General features: G+C 40.8%; 1 protein-coding gene across 15 annotated transcripts in view; it reads left to right on the top strand.

Annotated features, from left to right (window-relative positions):
* Positions 1-17,585, top strand: part of MAP2K5 (mitogen-activated protein kinase kinase 5) — a 271,419-nt gene that overhangs the window by 201,541 nt on the left and 52,293 nt on the right. For 11 of the 15 annotated variants that reach the window (XM_007084542.2, XM_042988549.1, XM_015538639.2 and 8 more), the window contains 2 exons: positions 4,672-4,698; positions 5,011-5,043. In XM_007084542.2, coding sequence (XP_007084604.1) covers positions 4,672-4,698; positions 5,011-5,043 — 60 coding nt within the window. The remainder of the gene's footprint in view (positions 1-4,671; positions 4,699-5,010; positions 5,044-17,585) is intronic. The other 4 variants (XM_042988550.1, XM_042988552.1, XM_042988557.1 and 1 more) reach the window with 1 other exon arrangement.

The raw sequence follows: 17,585 nt of genomic DNA, 5'->3' as shown, positions 1-17,585 counted from the left end.
AGCCATCATTCCAGAGAGTAAAAGAGAAAATGAAAGCTATTGCTGGTGTCTTCTCGAAGTTACATAGGTGGATCATTTTAGTTTCCTGACTGTGCTTCTGCACATAATGTAAAAGGGCTGGTGGCCAAGCCTGCTTTCCCGCTGTGTGTACACAGCACCTCTGCAGAGGTGGGCGTGTAATGCAGGGTCCCCAGAGTTGCTGTTTATCACCAGAGTCGTTGACTAGATAGTTGAGGCCCCACAAGTAAACTTTTGCATCAGGAGCTTCCTTTTCGGGATCATTTTCCAAAGCCATTAGTCATGCTATGGGAGCTCTTCTAATTGCCAGCTATACAGTCCTTGCAAGGAAATATGTGATAAATGTTACTGCAGTAACACCCCACGACTGATACTTAGGCCCGCCCATTTTGAAGTCTTTCCTCCCCATTTAAACACACAAGGATCTGTCTTACATCAGACTGAGGTGTCCCCCGTTAGTGTGCCTTAAAGCCTTATAGCTAAGGGCTGGCAAAAGGAGGGGGAAAAGGCTATGCCCAGAAGAGAAAAGAGGTTCAACTAATTAGTCTATGAAAATGCTACTAGTTCTGGAGACTGATTAGCAAAGTGTAACGGCTGGAGCAATTATTGTTCTGTTCATTGTCCCAAAGTACTAGTTAGATGTAGACTACTCAACACCAGCAAAATGTGCAAACGGGAATCTGGACTTGGACGAGTTAGTTATAAACAGCATTTCCTGTGTTGTGAGGTACAGGCAGTTCATCAGCCCTAACAATATTATTGTGTTCCTCTGAACTCTGCTCTCACAGCTCAGCATTTGGAAGGCAGACCTAGAATAAAGAGAGGCATTGACAAAGCTAACATTTTATATCAAGCACCCTTAGTACCACTTTTAATGTGCTGTAAAACTAGGGGCTTCACTTTCTCATGAACTGTGTGTAAAAGCAGAGGCAGTGACTGGAGGTTGACTTTGTTGCAGTCTGTTTTATGGTTGCTGTGCCCGTACGGTAATGTGATCTTGAAAAAGGTAAACAACAAAGAGTTTAGCAGTGAAAAATAAGCCTAATATAAATACAGTCGGGTACATGGCAATTCAGAATTTGAAAAATATGACCGTGGCATTAAATTTTCTGGTGGAATTAAACAGAGGAACAGAATGTAACCTTTAAGGCAATATATCTGAGACCAAGAAAGGAAAGAATATATCTAACTCTATGGTCTGTGTGGCATTCATATAAAGAAAAGCACAGTAGCTTTATTTAATTGAGAAAATGAATCAATTACAATGATGTTGTGTCCTCAAGTTCTCGTGAAATAGAAGATATAAGTCACCACATTGTGTAACAGTGTTAAAAAGTAATTGAGTATCTTAAGCATTTTGAATCAATTTCAGGTACTGGCACTGCTACCTTAATACAAAATTTATGAAGATGATTTCACATAATATGTAGCTATCAAAGCTGTGTAATAAAACCTGGTAACAACATCTCTCTTTAAAAACCTGGGCAAAATGGTATAGTTAGAAGATCATAAAAAAGACTCATACTGCTGTTTCCCTCTTCCTCGTTGTAAGGAGAAAGCATTAAAATAGTAAAATTTTGTCTTCAACCATGGTTTCTTTAACCCACAGAATAGGGCAAGGTGGAGACCTCTTAAGAGTTTAGGTCATGAGGAAAAATGTTCTCCCCTGAGCTCATTTCACACAACTTATGTATTGCTGGGAACAGTGTCGCACAGTTTATTCCTGAATTTATTTTGAAACATCTCACTTAGAATGTTTGCCACATGTTTTCCTCAGAGAATGTTGTAATCCCCCCTGACTGTTGGAAATTTGTGAAAAACACTCTCTTTGCCAAAAATGGATTTCTAATTTGTTCATTACAAGTAGCCCTCCTGTTGAAGTAGATATATCTTACTAAGAATGGAGGGTGGGGGGAGAGGATCCATGTGTACTTGAAAAATAAATAAATAAAAGCCAATCTCCTGTTGGGAAGTTACCTGGGCCTTTCATGAGTTTTGAAAAGGGGTATGGCTTCTTACTAAAATCCTTAGCCTCTCCAGGGTGGTAGTTAACCCTCTCTCTTCCTTTTTTTTTTTTTTTTTAACTTTTTTAACATTTATCCATTTTTGATAGAGAAAGAGTGAATGGGAGAGGGGCAGAGAGAGAGGGAGACACAGAATCCGAAGCAGGCTCCAGGCTCTGAGCTGTCAGCACAGAGCCCGACATGGGGCTCGAACTCACGAACCGCGAGATCATGACCTGAGCCGAAGTCGGACGCTCAACCGACTGAGCCACCCAGGCACCCCGTTTTTAAAAAAAAATTTATGTTTATTTTTGAGAGAGAGAGAGAGAGAGAGAGAGAGAGAGAGAGAGCGGGAGAGGAGCAGAGAGAGAGCACAACACAGAATCTGAAGCAGGCTCCAGGCTCTGAGCTGTCAGCTCAGAGCCCGATGTGAGGCTCGAACTCATGAACCATGAGATCATTATCTGAGCAGAAGTCAGAGTCTTAACTGACTGAGCCACCCAGGTGTCCCTCTCTTCCTTTTTAAAGTAAATCTTTCCCATCAGAGCATTATGTAGAAATACTCAGTGACTAGAGGAAGGAGCAGTAATTCGGCATAACATTAAGCGGGAACTACCTGAGGAGACTACGAGCCAGTCAGCCTGGGACAGAGGTTTCAGGGAGTGGTGACTGAGTAGAGCAGGGATGAGTGGGCGCCATGTTTAGTTGGGATAATACACAGGAAAGTGCTTTTTAAAACACTCAAGGACTGGTGAAGGAAGGGTCTGTTGAGAAGCCTCGTGGATGCAAAAGAAATGCAAAAACATAGTTTCTGCCCTTGAGAAGCATGCATTCTAGTTGAAAGGAACCCACCTGCCCAAATTGATTATTTACCCACTTTACCATGCCAAGAATATTTCTACAAATATATCTACAAGTATATCTACACAAATCCAGTTGTTTTGAAATCGTGCTGTGACCATAGGTAGATATGGGGGAAGAAAAGAGCACGGGAGAAGCCACAGTACCACAGCCTGTCCCTGTGGCCTTCACCCTGTCCCTGCCCCTGCCCCTGCCCTGTCCACTGGGAGGCCCAGTTTTCCCTCCAGAGGATAGAAATGACCATCCTTGCCAACCTCAGGGTACTTGTGCAGATCAAATATACATGGAAGAACTTCTTAAAACACCATTAACAGTTTATTTTTTACTTAAAAAATACACCTGGCTCTTAAACAACCATGGGTTTGAACTGCATGAGTCCACTTATATGCAGGGTTTTTTTTTATAAATACAGTGCAGAACTGTAAATGTATTTTCTCTTCCTTATGATTTATTTTTTAAACTAGGCTCCACGCCCAGCATGGAGCCAAGTGCAGGACTTGAACTCACAAACCTGAGATCAAGATTGGAGCTGAAGCTGAGTCGGACACCCAGCCGACTGAGCCACCCAGGCACCCCTTCCTTACGATTTTCTTAATAATTTTCTTAACTCTCTTTTCTCTAGGTTACGTTCTTATAAGAATATAGCATATAATACATCTACCATGCAAAATATGTGTTAATCGATTCTTTATTATTACTTGTTACTGGTAACACTTTTGGTCAACAGTAGGATGATTGTATCTGGGGAGTCAAAAGTTATATATGGATTTTCAACTGCACAGGGGTCAGCATCTCTAACCCCTGTGTTGTTCGGTGATCAAATGTCCTGTTACAATTATCCCTGTATCTTACTAGCTGGTTGGAGCTCAGTTATCTCAGCAAACAACTGACCCATCAATATCATACTTGGTTCCTGAAATTTTCCTTCTTAGGAAACTTAGTGCCTGGGACTTTATTTGCATTGAGTTAGTAATAACTGCAGTCATTTGTGTGGGGGTGGGGGATTGAAGTGTTTAATATTTCAGTTAGTAACTGGATGTGTTATTAATTTGGTGTCACATTTTAGTCATTTTCTAAGAGACGCAGCTTATCGGTGTTAGATGTGTGAACAGCCTGCCTTCAGAATGTTGGTTAGGAGCAGACATTTACTTGCCTCTGCTTTTTGTTCCCTGGAAAACAGTGTAAAACTTGCATGAATTTGATTTTCCCAGAGAGCACTGCTTCCCAGGAAACAGGCTGAAGGAACTTTGGAAAAGGTGGTGTCTTCACCCCACTCCTGAGTTAAAGACAAATACTTCAACCACATAATTAAAGTTTTCTTCAAAAAATAGGGGATTGTGAACAGACACTGGCAGGAATCCAAAATTCTAATTTCTGACTATGATTTAATTTCAATTTTAAATAAATCGGTTTTTAATTTAAAAAGAGTGAGCTTCATAACATTAGCAATGATTGCAACATTAAGCCCAGTGTTCACAATCTAGCAATATAAAACATTATTTATATCTGAATCGTAAACAGCCTTTTGAAATGGATTATGGTTTTTCTCCCTATTCTAATACAACCTGGAGGGTACTAAAAAGTGTTGTGTGAAATTAACATTCTGCTGACTTTCGCCTATAAATGAGAAGCGAGCTATTAACATTTGTGTATTTTCATTATGTAAATTGTGTTAACACATGCCCACAAATTGCCACCAGCAATGCAATAATTTTCTCTCAGTGATCATAATGTGTCCAAGTGAGTCATTTTGATTATGACATGCTAATTACATATTGCCTTTTTTCAGATTCAGAAAAACCAGGGATCTTTAATGGTAAGCTTTATGAGTTCAGAAAAAAATTCACTTTTCTTTTTCCTGATGGCTGCTTCCTTTGCATGCTTGAATGCCTTGTTTTAAACTTAGCAAATTGCATTTTGAAGAAAATGCAAACCTTTAACTGCCTGTATTAGATTAGGTACCATTAGAAATAATAGAACATCCTGAGCATCAATGTTTTTATAAGAGTTTGCTGTTGTTGATTAATCTTGCTATATTTTATTGCATTAATGATTTTTTTCTTTCCACTCCACTGTAAAGACATTGCACAGAGGCTAATACTTTTTCCTCTCTTCTTTCCCGTTGCAGCCTCTCCAGCTTCTGCAGTGCATTGTTGATGAGGTGAGGCATCGTCTTATGTGCTTTCACTCCTAAAGTCATTCCTAATGGTGTGGAAAGCTTATATTTTGTTTCCTAATGAAGCACAGTGCCCAACATCCTCGGAGCAAGTTGTGTTGTATGGCTCTGAGCTGTGTTACGTGGACCGGCCTTGTCCGGAGTCCCACTCTCCTGATTCTGGCCCAGAATCCCTGCCCAAACAGATTGTCCCACGGGCTGGTCCTCGGGGGTATCAGAAGCCCTAAAGACAAAACAGGATGATATCAATTCATCCTCTTCTCCCTGGCCAGATGGGGATAGAGCCGGAAATTAAAGTGGTATCATTTTTTTTTTCCATAGCAGATATTTAAAGTCATTCCAGTAGGCAAGGGTCAGAGTCGAACAGCAAACATAAGCTGGATAAAATTTGTCTCCCTTGCTTTATTTACCCAAAGCATAGCGGGGTGATAAAAATGTTCCAAAGCTCTGGGTCAACAGTTCAGCCTTAATTTCCTAAATAGGCATTTTCCCCAGAACACATTCCTAACTTCTTCTGCTTTTAACCAGAACCCGCACATTTTAAGTCCTTCTACCTCTGATAATCCTTATCCATCGAGTTCCATTGTCCCTTTGCCTTCATGGAGTTAATCTACCGGCATTTCTTTCTCAGTCTACTTTTTCTACTCCTTCTTCTGAATTTAAAGTCTGTTTTTCTGTAAATTAACAGAACACAAGGCTTGTAGTACACAATGCTCCCAATTAAGAAAACACTAATGTTTTTTAAAAACTGACTTTCTGGGCTTGGGCTTGCCTACAGGCAATGTTTATTTTTTAAACTTTAATTTTACAATATTTAAAACACTTGTAATGAAGGCGATAAATGATTCAGATAGGAAAGTTTGAAAGAAAAAAAAACAAATCGTAATTCATAATTATTCCTCTCAATTAAACATCTGTATAACCAGTTATGAGATTTAGGGGAAAAAATAAAGATCCTCCTAGGAAAAAAACAAACGCGCACACATATCACAATAATAGTAAGAATGGGGCTCTAACATCCTTAATGGTTGCATCCGTCAGTCCATATATCCCCTGCAAGCCATAAACCATGTTAGTGCAAAAATGAAGGCATCGTCCTGAAACAAATGGAGGTCCCATTATCTCAAATATCAGACAGGCCCCCTGGATCTAATAGCTCATCAATATCTTCTGTCATCTTAGATTCCAAAAGCGTCCTATCCCCATCAGAATCCTCCCAATTAAACTGATTTTCCTGAGGTTCCCCCTCCAGGGTTGCTTAGGGACATTCCCAGGGAAACTTGGCTACCCAGTCAGATGCACAGACTGCTGGGCTCTCTGGACTCCACTGATCTTGCCTGGCCGGGCTCCTGAGCATTAGAACATTCAGGTACAGATACCCCTCACCAGCGATACATGCATTGCTGGTGAGCTAATTTGAAGTTTTTCTGAATCAAACAGATACTTTCATTCCTTATTTAAAGTAGTAATGATCGCTGTTAAATGTAAAATATTTCCACTTGCTTGATTTGGGCAAATCCTGAGACTTTTGAAATTATCCTAAAGAGATGTTCTAAGGCAGGATGGTCTGTGGGAAGGATAGTAGCATGTGACGTAAATGGTATGTTTTTCTTTATAGCAGTTCTTCCTCAGTTGAGAGAAAAATATAATGTAGACACCTGTTCCAGTTTATGCAAAAGACCTATTAAAAATATCTTCTTCAAGGAAACTTGCAAAATTTACACTGTATTTACTAGAACAAACATAAATTGATCTTGGAACTGAGCTGATGTTCCATGATGAGTATTAGGAAAGAATTGACCAATTGACCTGCCTTATGCAAAGTGCATCCTAGCTTCTAAGAAGGAAAGGATGGTGGGACTGGGAGGAGGTGTTAATTACTCTGCTTGTCCCATGTTTGTCACATTTCCCATTGCAGTGATACAGTGTTTCTCAAAGGGGAGTCTCAGGACTAACTGCATCAGCGTTACCTGAGGCTTTGGTTAAAAATGCAGATTCTTGGACTCAGATCACTGGATTCGACTTTCTAGGGGTGGAGCCCAGGAATCTACATTTGACCAGCTTCCCAGGTCACTCTGCACATTAAGGTTTGAGAACCTCTTCCATAATGTCTTTCAGGACTAAATCTGCCCTTTTAGATCCCAGAGGGCTATTAACTATCTATCTTCATTTGTACCTGACTTTTAGGCCTTCTGTTCCTGTGTGAAAATAACCAGCTAGGATTTGAGCCGTTTTACTCCTTGCGTGTGGGATATGCCCCGTTGTGAGGTGTGTGTCCAATGACAGTGTGTACTGTTGCTGTTAGAGAAAAGTCGGGTCAGAGTTAAGGGCACCACCCCTAAGGGAGCCTAGTTAGAACAAGATGGATGTATGTATTCAGAGTCATATACAAAAGAGCTAAGTAAAGCCCAGTGTAACATACTTGATTATTGTGTGGATATAGCTTGCCCTCCCAGCATAACCTGGTAAACAGTGAAGAAGTAATAAGACAAGACCAGGTGGGCGGAAGCCAGCCCTAGAACGGCCAGCAATGAATGTCAGAGCCAGTCCGGGAGTCAGGAAGTAGAATCGTGGAACAAAGCCACAGCTAGCTACCAGATGTCCAAATGGAAGACACCAAAAGTTAAACAGGAGTAAGAATCCTGAATGTGAAATCTGGACTGCGGATCAGGACCTGGAAGGATAGATAGTCAAGGCAACGAGAGAATCCAGCTCCAGTCAGAAATCAGGGCAATCCAGTTTAATTTTAGTGGGTAGAGTTTACGTGGCTTGGAACTGGCTAACTCAGGATATGCGTGATATCCTAATGATAGTGTCGATGCCTCAGACTTGCTTCTCTCAAAAGAACTTCTTCCTTTAAAATTCTTATGTAATTGGGCCCTCTCCAGTTCCTGAATACCTGTGGTGTGAAGTGCTTGATTAATTGTTAAGTGATAAGTGTCTCTGTGTATGCCACGGTGCCTTAGCCATCCGATATCTTTGGGGAATAAGATGGCCCCTATTGTCCAGATAACTGAGATTTACCACTTGAAGCTCTGACATCAATGAGAAATTTTCATTTTTAGAAAGAAGTGTTTCTAAAATGTATTTGCTCTTGGCAGCCTGTTGACAGTGTGTAATGAATATCATTTAACCTTTTCTTGATGACTCAGGTCCTTGTTTTGAACATGATACTGAGCTAAACTTTGATGTATTGATGCCCTCTGGGGTTATAAAATTGTGTGGGGCTTACCTTATTCTTCCACTGAATTTTACCAACCCTTTTGCCTGTGTTTGGCCTTGGCACTCAATAATATGTCTGGGCCTCTTGAGGTGTGTAGAGCTGTTTATTCCCAGGCTAAATAGCCCTACGTGGCTGTGCTGCTCTGCTTGGTACTCTCCTGTGCTCTGTCTCGTGATCATCCCTGCTTTCTTTGGTCACTCTTCATTCTCGACAGTGACCACCTGCTGCCCCCGTGATCTGACCATCTGTCTTCAGTCTTTGCACTGCTGATAGTGACCCTAGTAAAACTAGCAGGTGCCAAATGAAGTCAGAAACCCAAGTGGTATGCGTAAGGTCAGAGCTCATCTGAGAAGGAAGATAGAGGCTTGTGCCTCTCTTTAATGAAGTAAAATGGGTGGGCTCGCGTGCATTCATTCAGCAAATAGTTATCAAAAGTTCCTGCTGTTTGATAGCCCAAGTTGAGCAGACCATGGTGGGGACAGCCTCAAAGCCTAGAGAGATCAGGGCTTCCAGGCCAGCTGTAGACTAGGTGTGTAAGTCATGGTAGAAAGGCAGAAGCACAGCCCCGCGTCCAGATCCAATACGATGTGCTGGGACTCAGGAAGCTACTTATCCATCCAACACTCTCCCTGGTGCCTAGGGTTCTAGCTTGGCTGGCAACAAAGGACTGGCCACAATGGTGATGCGGCAGGTATGAATACAGCAATGATTTCTGGGTCACCAAATCCCAGGCTGGCTGGAACCCACTAGTGGAGGCCATCAGTGGATTGAGGTGCTGGGAACTGCAAAGATGGAGGCAAGGACGTCACCCTTGAGCCTGCCCCTAAGTAATTCACAGACATGAAAAAGATATGGACACAGAAATGAATAGTATGGCTCAGTGTAGGGTGCATCTGTAGAACCCAGAGACAGGAGAGTTTGTCCTGGGGTGATAAGGAGAGGCCCTCCCCAGGGTAGGTGGCATTTAAGCTAGGTCTTAAAAAGAATGAGTAGGAGCTTCCCAGGTCAAGAAAAGAGAAAAGTAAATGTTAGGCAGAAATCTTTTTCGTGAGTCATTTTTAAGTTCACATATGTGTTTCAGAATGTTCAGGGTGTCTAAAATATGACAACCAGAAAAATGGATTATTACTTTCACTATATATATGTTTCAAACATATTACAACTAAAAATAAATTCCTACCCAACATCTGTAGGTACTCAGGAAGACAATTAGCAAATCCCTAATTTAGACTTCTGTTTATTTACTTTACTAGTAAGAAGTGAATTCTTTTAAGTCATCTTTATACCCAGTCAGAAATATCTTCTACCTTAAAATGTTGATTTTTTTTAGAACTGCAAGGCCAACAGACACACGAAAAGATGCTCAACATCACTAATCGTCAGGGAAATACAAACCAAAACCACAATGAGTTTTCACCTCACACCTGTCAGAATGGCTGGAATCAAAAAGACTAGAAATAACAAGTGTTGGCGAGGATGTGGAGAAAAAGGAACCCTCGTGCACTGTTGGTGGGAATGTAACTCGGTGCAGCCACTGTCGAAAACAGTATGGAGGTTCCTCAGAAATTTAAAAATAGAAATACAATACGATCCACTAATTCCACTACTGGGTATTTATCCAAAGAAAACAGAAACACTAATTTGAAAAGATACGTGCGCCTCTGTGTTCATTGCAGCATTATTTATTGTAGCAAAGATATGGAGAACCCAAGTGTCCACTGATAGATAAATAGGTAAAGAAGATGTGTGTGTACACACACACGCACACACACAATGGAATATTACTCAGCCATAAAAAAGAATGAGATCTTGCCATTTGTGACAACATGGATGGACCTAGAGGGTGTCATGCTGAGTGAAATAAGTCAGGCAAAGAAAGACAAATACTATATGGTTTCACTTATATATGGAATCTAAAAAAAACAAAAACAAAGAAAAGCAGAGACAGACTCATCGATACAGAGAACAAACTGGTTGCCAGAGGTTGAGGGGGGAGCAAGCAAAATGGGTGAAGAGCAGTGGGAGGTACAGGCCTCCAGATATGGAATGAATAAGTGTCAGAAATGGAAGCTATGGCATAGGGAATATATTCCCTGTGAATATATATCTCTGTGACGGTGATCGCATTGTATGGTGACAGATGGTAGCCACGCTTGTGGTGAACATAGCGTAACAGAGAGAGTTGTCAGATCACCGTGTTGTACACCTGAAACTCACATAACATTGTGTGCGTCAACTATATTCAAATTAAAAAAAAAATTAAGAACTACAAGATTTGTGAAATCCCACAATTTGTATTCTGAAATAGAAGCACAGACTTTCAGTGTTCATTACTGGGCTATAATTGGACCAGGTATGAAGACAAACAATAGGCTTGATTGTTGAAGGTGCTAGCTGAATAATTCTGAGATACGCCAATTGTTCTTCCCTAATGTGAATAGAAAGGAAAAAGGATTTGGTCTTAGGAATGACATGGCATAGCACTCTACGTAGAACATCTGGGTGGGTCTGCAGTGTTTGGAGGGAAATTTTTAGCTATCAATGCCTGGACTAGAAAGGAAGAAAGATCTCAAATCAATAACTTAACCTTGTACTGTAAGAAACTAGAAAAAGAAGAGCAAACTACACGCAAAGCAAGCAAGAGGAAGGAAATAAAATTAGAGTGAAAATAAACAAAATAGATAATAAAAAATAGAGAAAATCAATGAAACCAGAAGTTGCTTCTTTGCAAAGATAAATTGACAAACTTTTAGCTAGACTGACCAAAGAGAGAGACAGAGAGAGAGAGAGAAAGAAAGACTCAAATGTCTAAATCGAGAATGTAGGGAGGCTCCTTACTACCAACCTTACAGAATTAAAAAGGTCCGTAAGAAAATGAAAAGGGGGCACCTGGGTGGCTCAGTCAGTTGAATGTCTGACTCTTAATTTCAGCTCAGGTCATAATCCCAGGGCCATGAGATCAAGCCCTGCATTGGACCGTACGCTGAGTGTGGAGCCTGCTTAAGATTCTCTGTCTCTCTGCCCCTTCTCCCCATTTGTTCGTGTTCTCCCCCCCCCCCTCCCTCCTTCCCTTCCTCTCTCTTCTCTCTCTCTCTCTCTCTCTCTTTCTCTATCTCAAATAAAAAAATAAAATGACAGGAACAATCATATGCCAGCAAATTGGATAACCTAAATGAAATGGACAAATTCCTAGAAAAACACAAACTGCCAATACTGACTCAAGAAATACAGAATCTGAGTAGAATTATGACAGTAAATAAGATTTTTTTAAAACTTCCCACAAAGGAAAGCCCAGGACCATATGGTTTCATGAGTTTGTCATGAATTGTAACAAATGTTTAAAGAAGATTTAACACCAATCCTTCTCAAACTCTCCAAAAAATAGAAGAGAACACTCCCGATCTTCTTCTATGACATCAGTAGTATCCTGATACCAAAGCCAAACAGACTTCACAAGAAAACTTATCAATATAAATGCAAAAATGCTCAAGAAAATACCAGTAAACTGAATCCAGCAGCATATAAAAGAAATTATACATCATGACCAAGTGGGATTTATCCTCAAAATACAAGGTTGGCCCAATGAAAATCAGTCAATGTAATATACTAGATTAGTAGAATAAAGAACGAAAATCCCATGATCATCTCAGCAGATACAGAAAAAGCATTTAACAAAAATCCACCACCCTTTCTTGATAAAACACACACACACACACACACACACACACACACACACACACACACAACGAAGTGGAAAGAGAAGGGGACTTCAACAGCCTGATAAAGAACATCTAATGCCCCACAGCTAACATCTTGGTAAACATTCATGGTAAAAGACTAAAAGCTTCCCAGCCTAAGATCAGGAAAAGACCAGGATGTTCACTCTCACCACTTCTGTTCAACTTTGTTCTAGAGATTCTACCCAGGAAAATTAGTCAAGAAAAAGAAAAGGTGGGGCGCCTGGGTGGCTCAGTCGGTTAAGCGTCCGACTTCAGCTCAGGTCATGATCTCGCGGTCCGTGAGTTCGAGCCCCGCGTCGGGCTCTGTGCTGACCGCTCAGAGCCTGGAGCCTGTTTCGGATTCTGTGTCTCCCTCTCTCTCTGACCCTCTCCCATTCATGCTCTGTCTCTCTCTGTCTCAAAAATAAATAAACGTTAAAAAAAATTTTTTAAAAAGAAAAAGAAAAGGCATCCAGGTTGAAGAGGAAGATGTAAAACTATATTTAATAGATGACATGATATTTTGTATAGAAAATACACACAAAAAGACAGTTGATAAATGAGTTCAGCAGGGTTGTAGGATACAAGAACACATAAAAATCAATTGTATTTCTATACACATGTAATCCAAAATGAACTATCCAAAAATGAAATGAAAACAATTCAAGTTACTCTCTCAAAAATAGATAAACATTAAAAAAATAATAAATTTTAAAAAGGGGGCGCCTGGGTGGCTCAGTTGGTTGGACATCCAACTTGGGCTTGGGTCATGATCTCGCGGTTTGTGGGTTTGAGCCCCACGTCAGGCTCTGTGCTGACAGCTCAGAGACTGGAGCCTGCTTAGGATTCTGGGTCTCCCTCTCTCTCTGCCCCTTCTCTGCTCATGCTCTCAAAAATAGGTAAACATTATCATCAAACGAATCAAAAATAATAAAAGACTTGGAAAACCACAAAACATTATTGAAAGAAATTTAAGACCTAAATAAATGGGAAGACACCCATGTGCAGGGAATGGAAGACTTAATATTGTTAACATGGCAGTCCTCCCCAAATTGATCTCCAGATTCAGTGCAGTCTCTGTCACAATCCCAGTGGGCTCTTGCAGAAATGGATGAGCTGATCCCAAAATGCATAGGGAAATGCAAGGAACTCGGAATAGCCAAAACAATCTTGGGGAAAAAAAAAGAGAGAGAAAGTTGGAGGATTCATACTTCCTGATTTCATAACTCCAAAATTACTGTACTCAAGATAGTATGGTGTTGGCATAAGGGCAGGCATATGGAATAGAATGGAGAATCCAGAGATAAACCCACACATCCATGCTCAGTTGTTTTCCAGCGAAGACGCCAAGACCATTCGGTGGTGAAAGGGGTTTTTTTTGACAAACGATGCTGGGACAGTTGGATGTCCACATGCAAAAGCATGAATTTGGACCCCTACTGCTATCATATACAAAAATTAATTCAAAAGAGGTGAAAGACCCAAATGTAAGCACTAAAACCATGGAACTCCTAAAAGGGAGCACGGATGTGACACCCAAGAGCGTAACTGAGGGAAGAAACATGGTTCTTCATCAAAATGTAGAATGTCTGTGTGTCAAAAGGTGGCATCGAAAGTGGAATCACTGCGATCACACCAGGGTTGCAGGCCAACCACAGGTCTTTTGTGCCTCAGGGCCAGAAGTGGGGGAGGTGATGGCTTTCCCTATAAGGTCTTGTGGCCAGGAAAGGGGGCTTGACAGGAAGGCCACAGTGGGGACGAGGGAAGGAAGATGGAAAGGAAGTGGCCAGCTGAGTGATAGACAAAAACTGAAGGAAGTGGGTGGGGTGGGGGGTGTTGCTGTAGGGCCTGGCCTGGGGTCCTTGACGATGAATAAAGTAAAGCTTAGGATGGGAACAGACTCTCTTGGCATCACCACCACCACCACCACCACCACCATCATCATCATAGCTAATAACCCATCATTACAAGCCTCCCTTTATAAGAAGTCTGTACCTTCATTGAGTCCTTATGACTCTAACCATAAATTTTAATGAAGACATACGAAAGCCTCCACTATTAGCTGCCTGATGGGCATATGCACATCATTACAGTGGCATTAAAAAGAGCCCTTATGAATGGGGACAGTCGTCCACCTCACCAAACACCTGAACTCACAAGAACTCTTCGCATAGACGCAGCTCCTCTGACATTTTCTAGAAATGCCAGCAAACATGTCCCATGCTGGAAGAAAGCAGTGTTTGATGGCGGTGCCCGCCTGGCAGAAGAGGGTGGAGGTTAATCACGCGGCTAGACGCTTTGACATGAACCGGGAGAACCCAGAGGCAGCTAACATCTCTGTTCTAGCAGAGGGTGACGTGTGAAGACGGGGATGAGAAGATTGAGGACCGGGAAAGGGGGAGGAAAAAAGGGAAGAGTCTACTTTGAAAGCACATTATTAAAAAGCTTCTAAGTTTTTCTGTCTGCCTTGTTTCTCCTACTGCTCAACCTCCACAGTGTATCTGTATTTTTCAATACAGGTCTCAACCTCTCAAACCTTCCCGTGATCACCCTATCCATAAGATAGTATCTCAACTTCTTAGCAAGGCATTTGAGTCTCTCACCCGTGTTTATTTCAGCCTCACTTTGGGTCAGTCAGTGGCTTCAGACTTGCTGCACGCTTTCACACCTGTGCTGGTGCCCCTCCCCCTGCTTGGAATGACCTCTTCAGCCTCTTCACCTTGCCCATGCCTAAGCATCCTCCAAAGCCCAGCTCACATGTCGTCTCCTCTTTGAAGCTGTCCCTGTTACCTTCCTACCTCTTCATCCTGCCACACTCCTGCCCAATGCTAGGTGGAATTCAGCATAGCATTGGTTACAAAACTTTGTTACAGTTTTTATCATACGGAATCAAATTTAGTTCATGAGTTTGTCTTCTACTAGATCATGAAGTCATCCAGCCCAGGAATTTATCCCAACACCTGATAGAGAGAATGGCCCAAGCAGGAGCTCAGTAAACGCTCCTTGGAGTAAATTTAAAAAAAAAAAAAAAAAAAAAAAAAAAAATATATATATATATATATATATATATATATATATACACATATATACATATACATGTATGTATATGTATATATATACATGTATGTATATGTATATATATTTTTTTTTTTTTCTGGCAGAGTTTTCCTACACAAAACTATTGAGGTCCATCCTATCCAGCAGAGAAGGGCCTCTGATCTATAACACAGCAGCTAAGTACAGAGGCCATCATAGAGAAACTCATTTCTTATTTTTTTTTCTTTGAAAATCTTTTTATTGAAATAATAAATTACTTAACAAACTTCACCCTTTTAAAGTATACAACTCAGTCCCAGAACATTTCCGTCACTCCACAAAGAAACCTAGTACCTGTTAGCAGTCACTCATAATTCCTCCGTCCCCTCCAATCTGTGGCAACCACTAATTAATCTATTTTCTGTCCCTGTGGATTTCCCTGTTGTGGACATTTCATGTAGATTGGGCCGTATAATACCTGGTTTTTGTATGTTTGGTTTCTTTCATTTAACATGATGTTTTCAAGGTACTTCCATGCTGTGGCATTTATCAGTAATTCATTCCTATTTATGGCTGAATAATATCCCGTTGTATGGGTATACCACATACCGTTTATTTATCAATTGAACATTTGGGCTGTTCCTGCTGTTTGGCTATTATGAATAACGATGTTATGAACATCTGTGTGCAAGTTTTTATGTGGACATATGTTTTCAACTCTCTTAGATATATACCTAGAAGTGGAATTGCTGGATCATATGAAAATTCTATTTAACTTTTTGATGAACTTCCAAACTATATTTCACAACAGCTGCCCTATGTTATATTCCCACCAGCAATTTATGAGGGCTCAAATTTCTCTACATTCTTGCCAGCACTTGCTGTTTTCTGTTTTTTGTTTTTGCTTTTGTTTTTGTTTTTAATTATAGTCTTCCTGGTAGATGTGAAGTAGGCTCTCTTATGGTTCTGATTTGTGTTTCCCTTGTAATTGATGATGCTGGGAATATTTTCATATGTTTATTGGCCATTTGAATAACTTCTTTGGAGAAAGGTCTATTCAATTCCATTGTCCGTTTTTAAATTGGGTTATTTGTCTTATTATTGAGTTGTAACCGTTCTTTATATATTCTAGATATGAGAGTCTAAATGTTTTCTCCCATTTTGTGGATTTTCTCTTCACTTTCTTGGTGTTCTGTGACACACAGAAGTTTTAAATTTATTTTTTTGGAACTTGAAACCATTCTGGTTTGATCAGAGGGTGGGCAGGCTTAAATCTCCACCCTATCTGTACCCACCTTTGGCATCCACATAAAAGTTCTTGGAGTTCCATTAATTATAGTATGAAAACCATTGATTGTATCCTGAACAGTCATTCCGTAAACCTGTATTAATCCCAGAGCTAGGTATTGGGGTTAGGGATGCAGTTGCTACCATTAAAATTTTTCTACTCTAGTCAGGGAAGCAGACCAGTAACAGTCATATCTAAATAGATCACTTGAAACTGCCGGTAGTGTAAGTCATGGGAGACTTGATGGCCTGAGCTCTCAGGAGCACACTGGCTCTTTTTTTAACCACACATAAATGGGTATTTACGACAAGGTTTTTAATGATGTTTACAGCTATGGAACTTCTATAGTAAAAAGTGTGGACAAGGTGCTGGGAAACACAGACAAGAGGGCTGATGATAGAGAGGATAATGTACCAGAGGTTTCTACAGAGAATGGGACCCCAAAGAGCAAGGGGGAGTTAGGCTCAGAGATACCTGAAGCCCCCACCAGGAGTTCATCATGGCTGCAGTGCTTGGCAGAGTTTTAACAGATGAGACCAGGGCCACATTTCAAAGGATCTTTACACTGTGCCTAAAGGCATTTTCGGGGGGCGGGGCATACCGAAAGCTTTAAACTGGATTGGTGGAACCAAATTTGTGTTTCAGAAAAATCACTGACCGGGCTGTGGAAGGTGGTTTGGGAAAGGCCCTTAAGGAAGCTATAGTTCTGATCAGAGATTATGAGGGCTTTCACTAGCCTTAGCATGTTTGAAGAGTATTTAGGAGATAGAATAAACAGACTTTGGCAAGTAATTGGATGTAGGGGAGAGTGGAGAGGTGGAGTCAGGGATGAAGCATGCAGCTTGGGCAGCTAGGCCCTCACGGGCATGAGTCCCACAGAGAGAAAGACATGTTCACGGGAAGAAGACGATTAGCATTCTGTTCATAAGATGGCACCACGTGCCTCATTCAAGATGTTATTAATTCCTGTTCTAGACCCAATTATAAGTAGTTTTATCAACTAGACTCTAAGTACCTAGGCTTTTCATTTCTAGCTTTATACTGCTGCACCTAAAGTGCAGGGGTCACTTATGAATATTTGTTGAATGAAATGTATACATAATTATAAGAACTTACTACCTGTCTTTTCAAGACTTCAGAAGAACCAGTCCAAAAAGTAAGAGAGTATATGATGAGAAGGCACTTAACTAATATATGTGGTCCTTTATCGAAATTCTAAAGTCTAGCCTTAATCTCTATGGTTTACAGAATGTTTCCCCAG

This window comes from Panthera tigris, chromosome B3, assembly GCF_018350195.1.
Source record: "Panthera tigris isolate Pti1 chromosome B3, P.tigris_Pti1_mat1.1, whole genome shotgun sequence".
NCBI lineage: Eukaryota > Metazoa > Chordata > Mammalia > Carnivora > Felidae > Panthera > Panthera tigris.
This window is presented reverse-complemented; position numbering and strand designations above follow the sequence as displayed.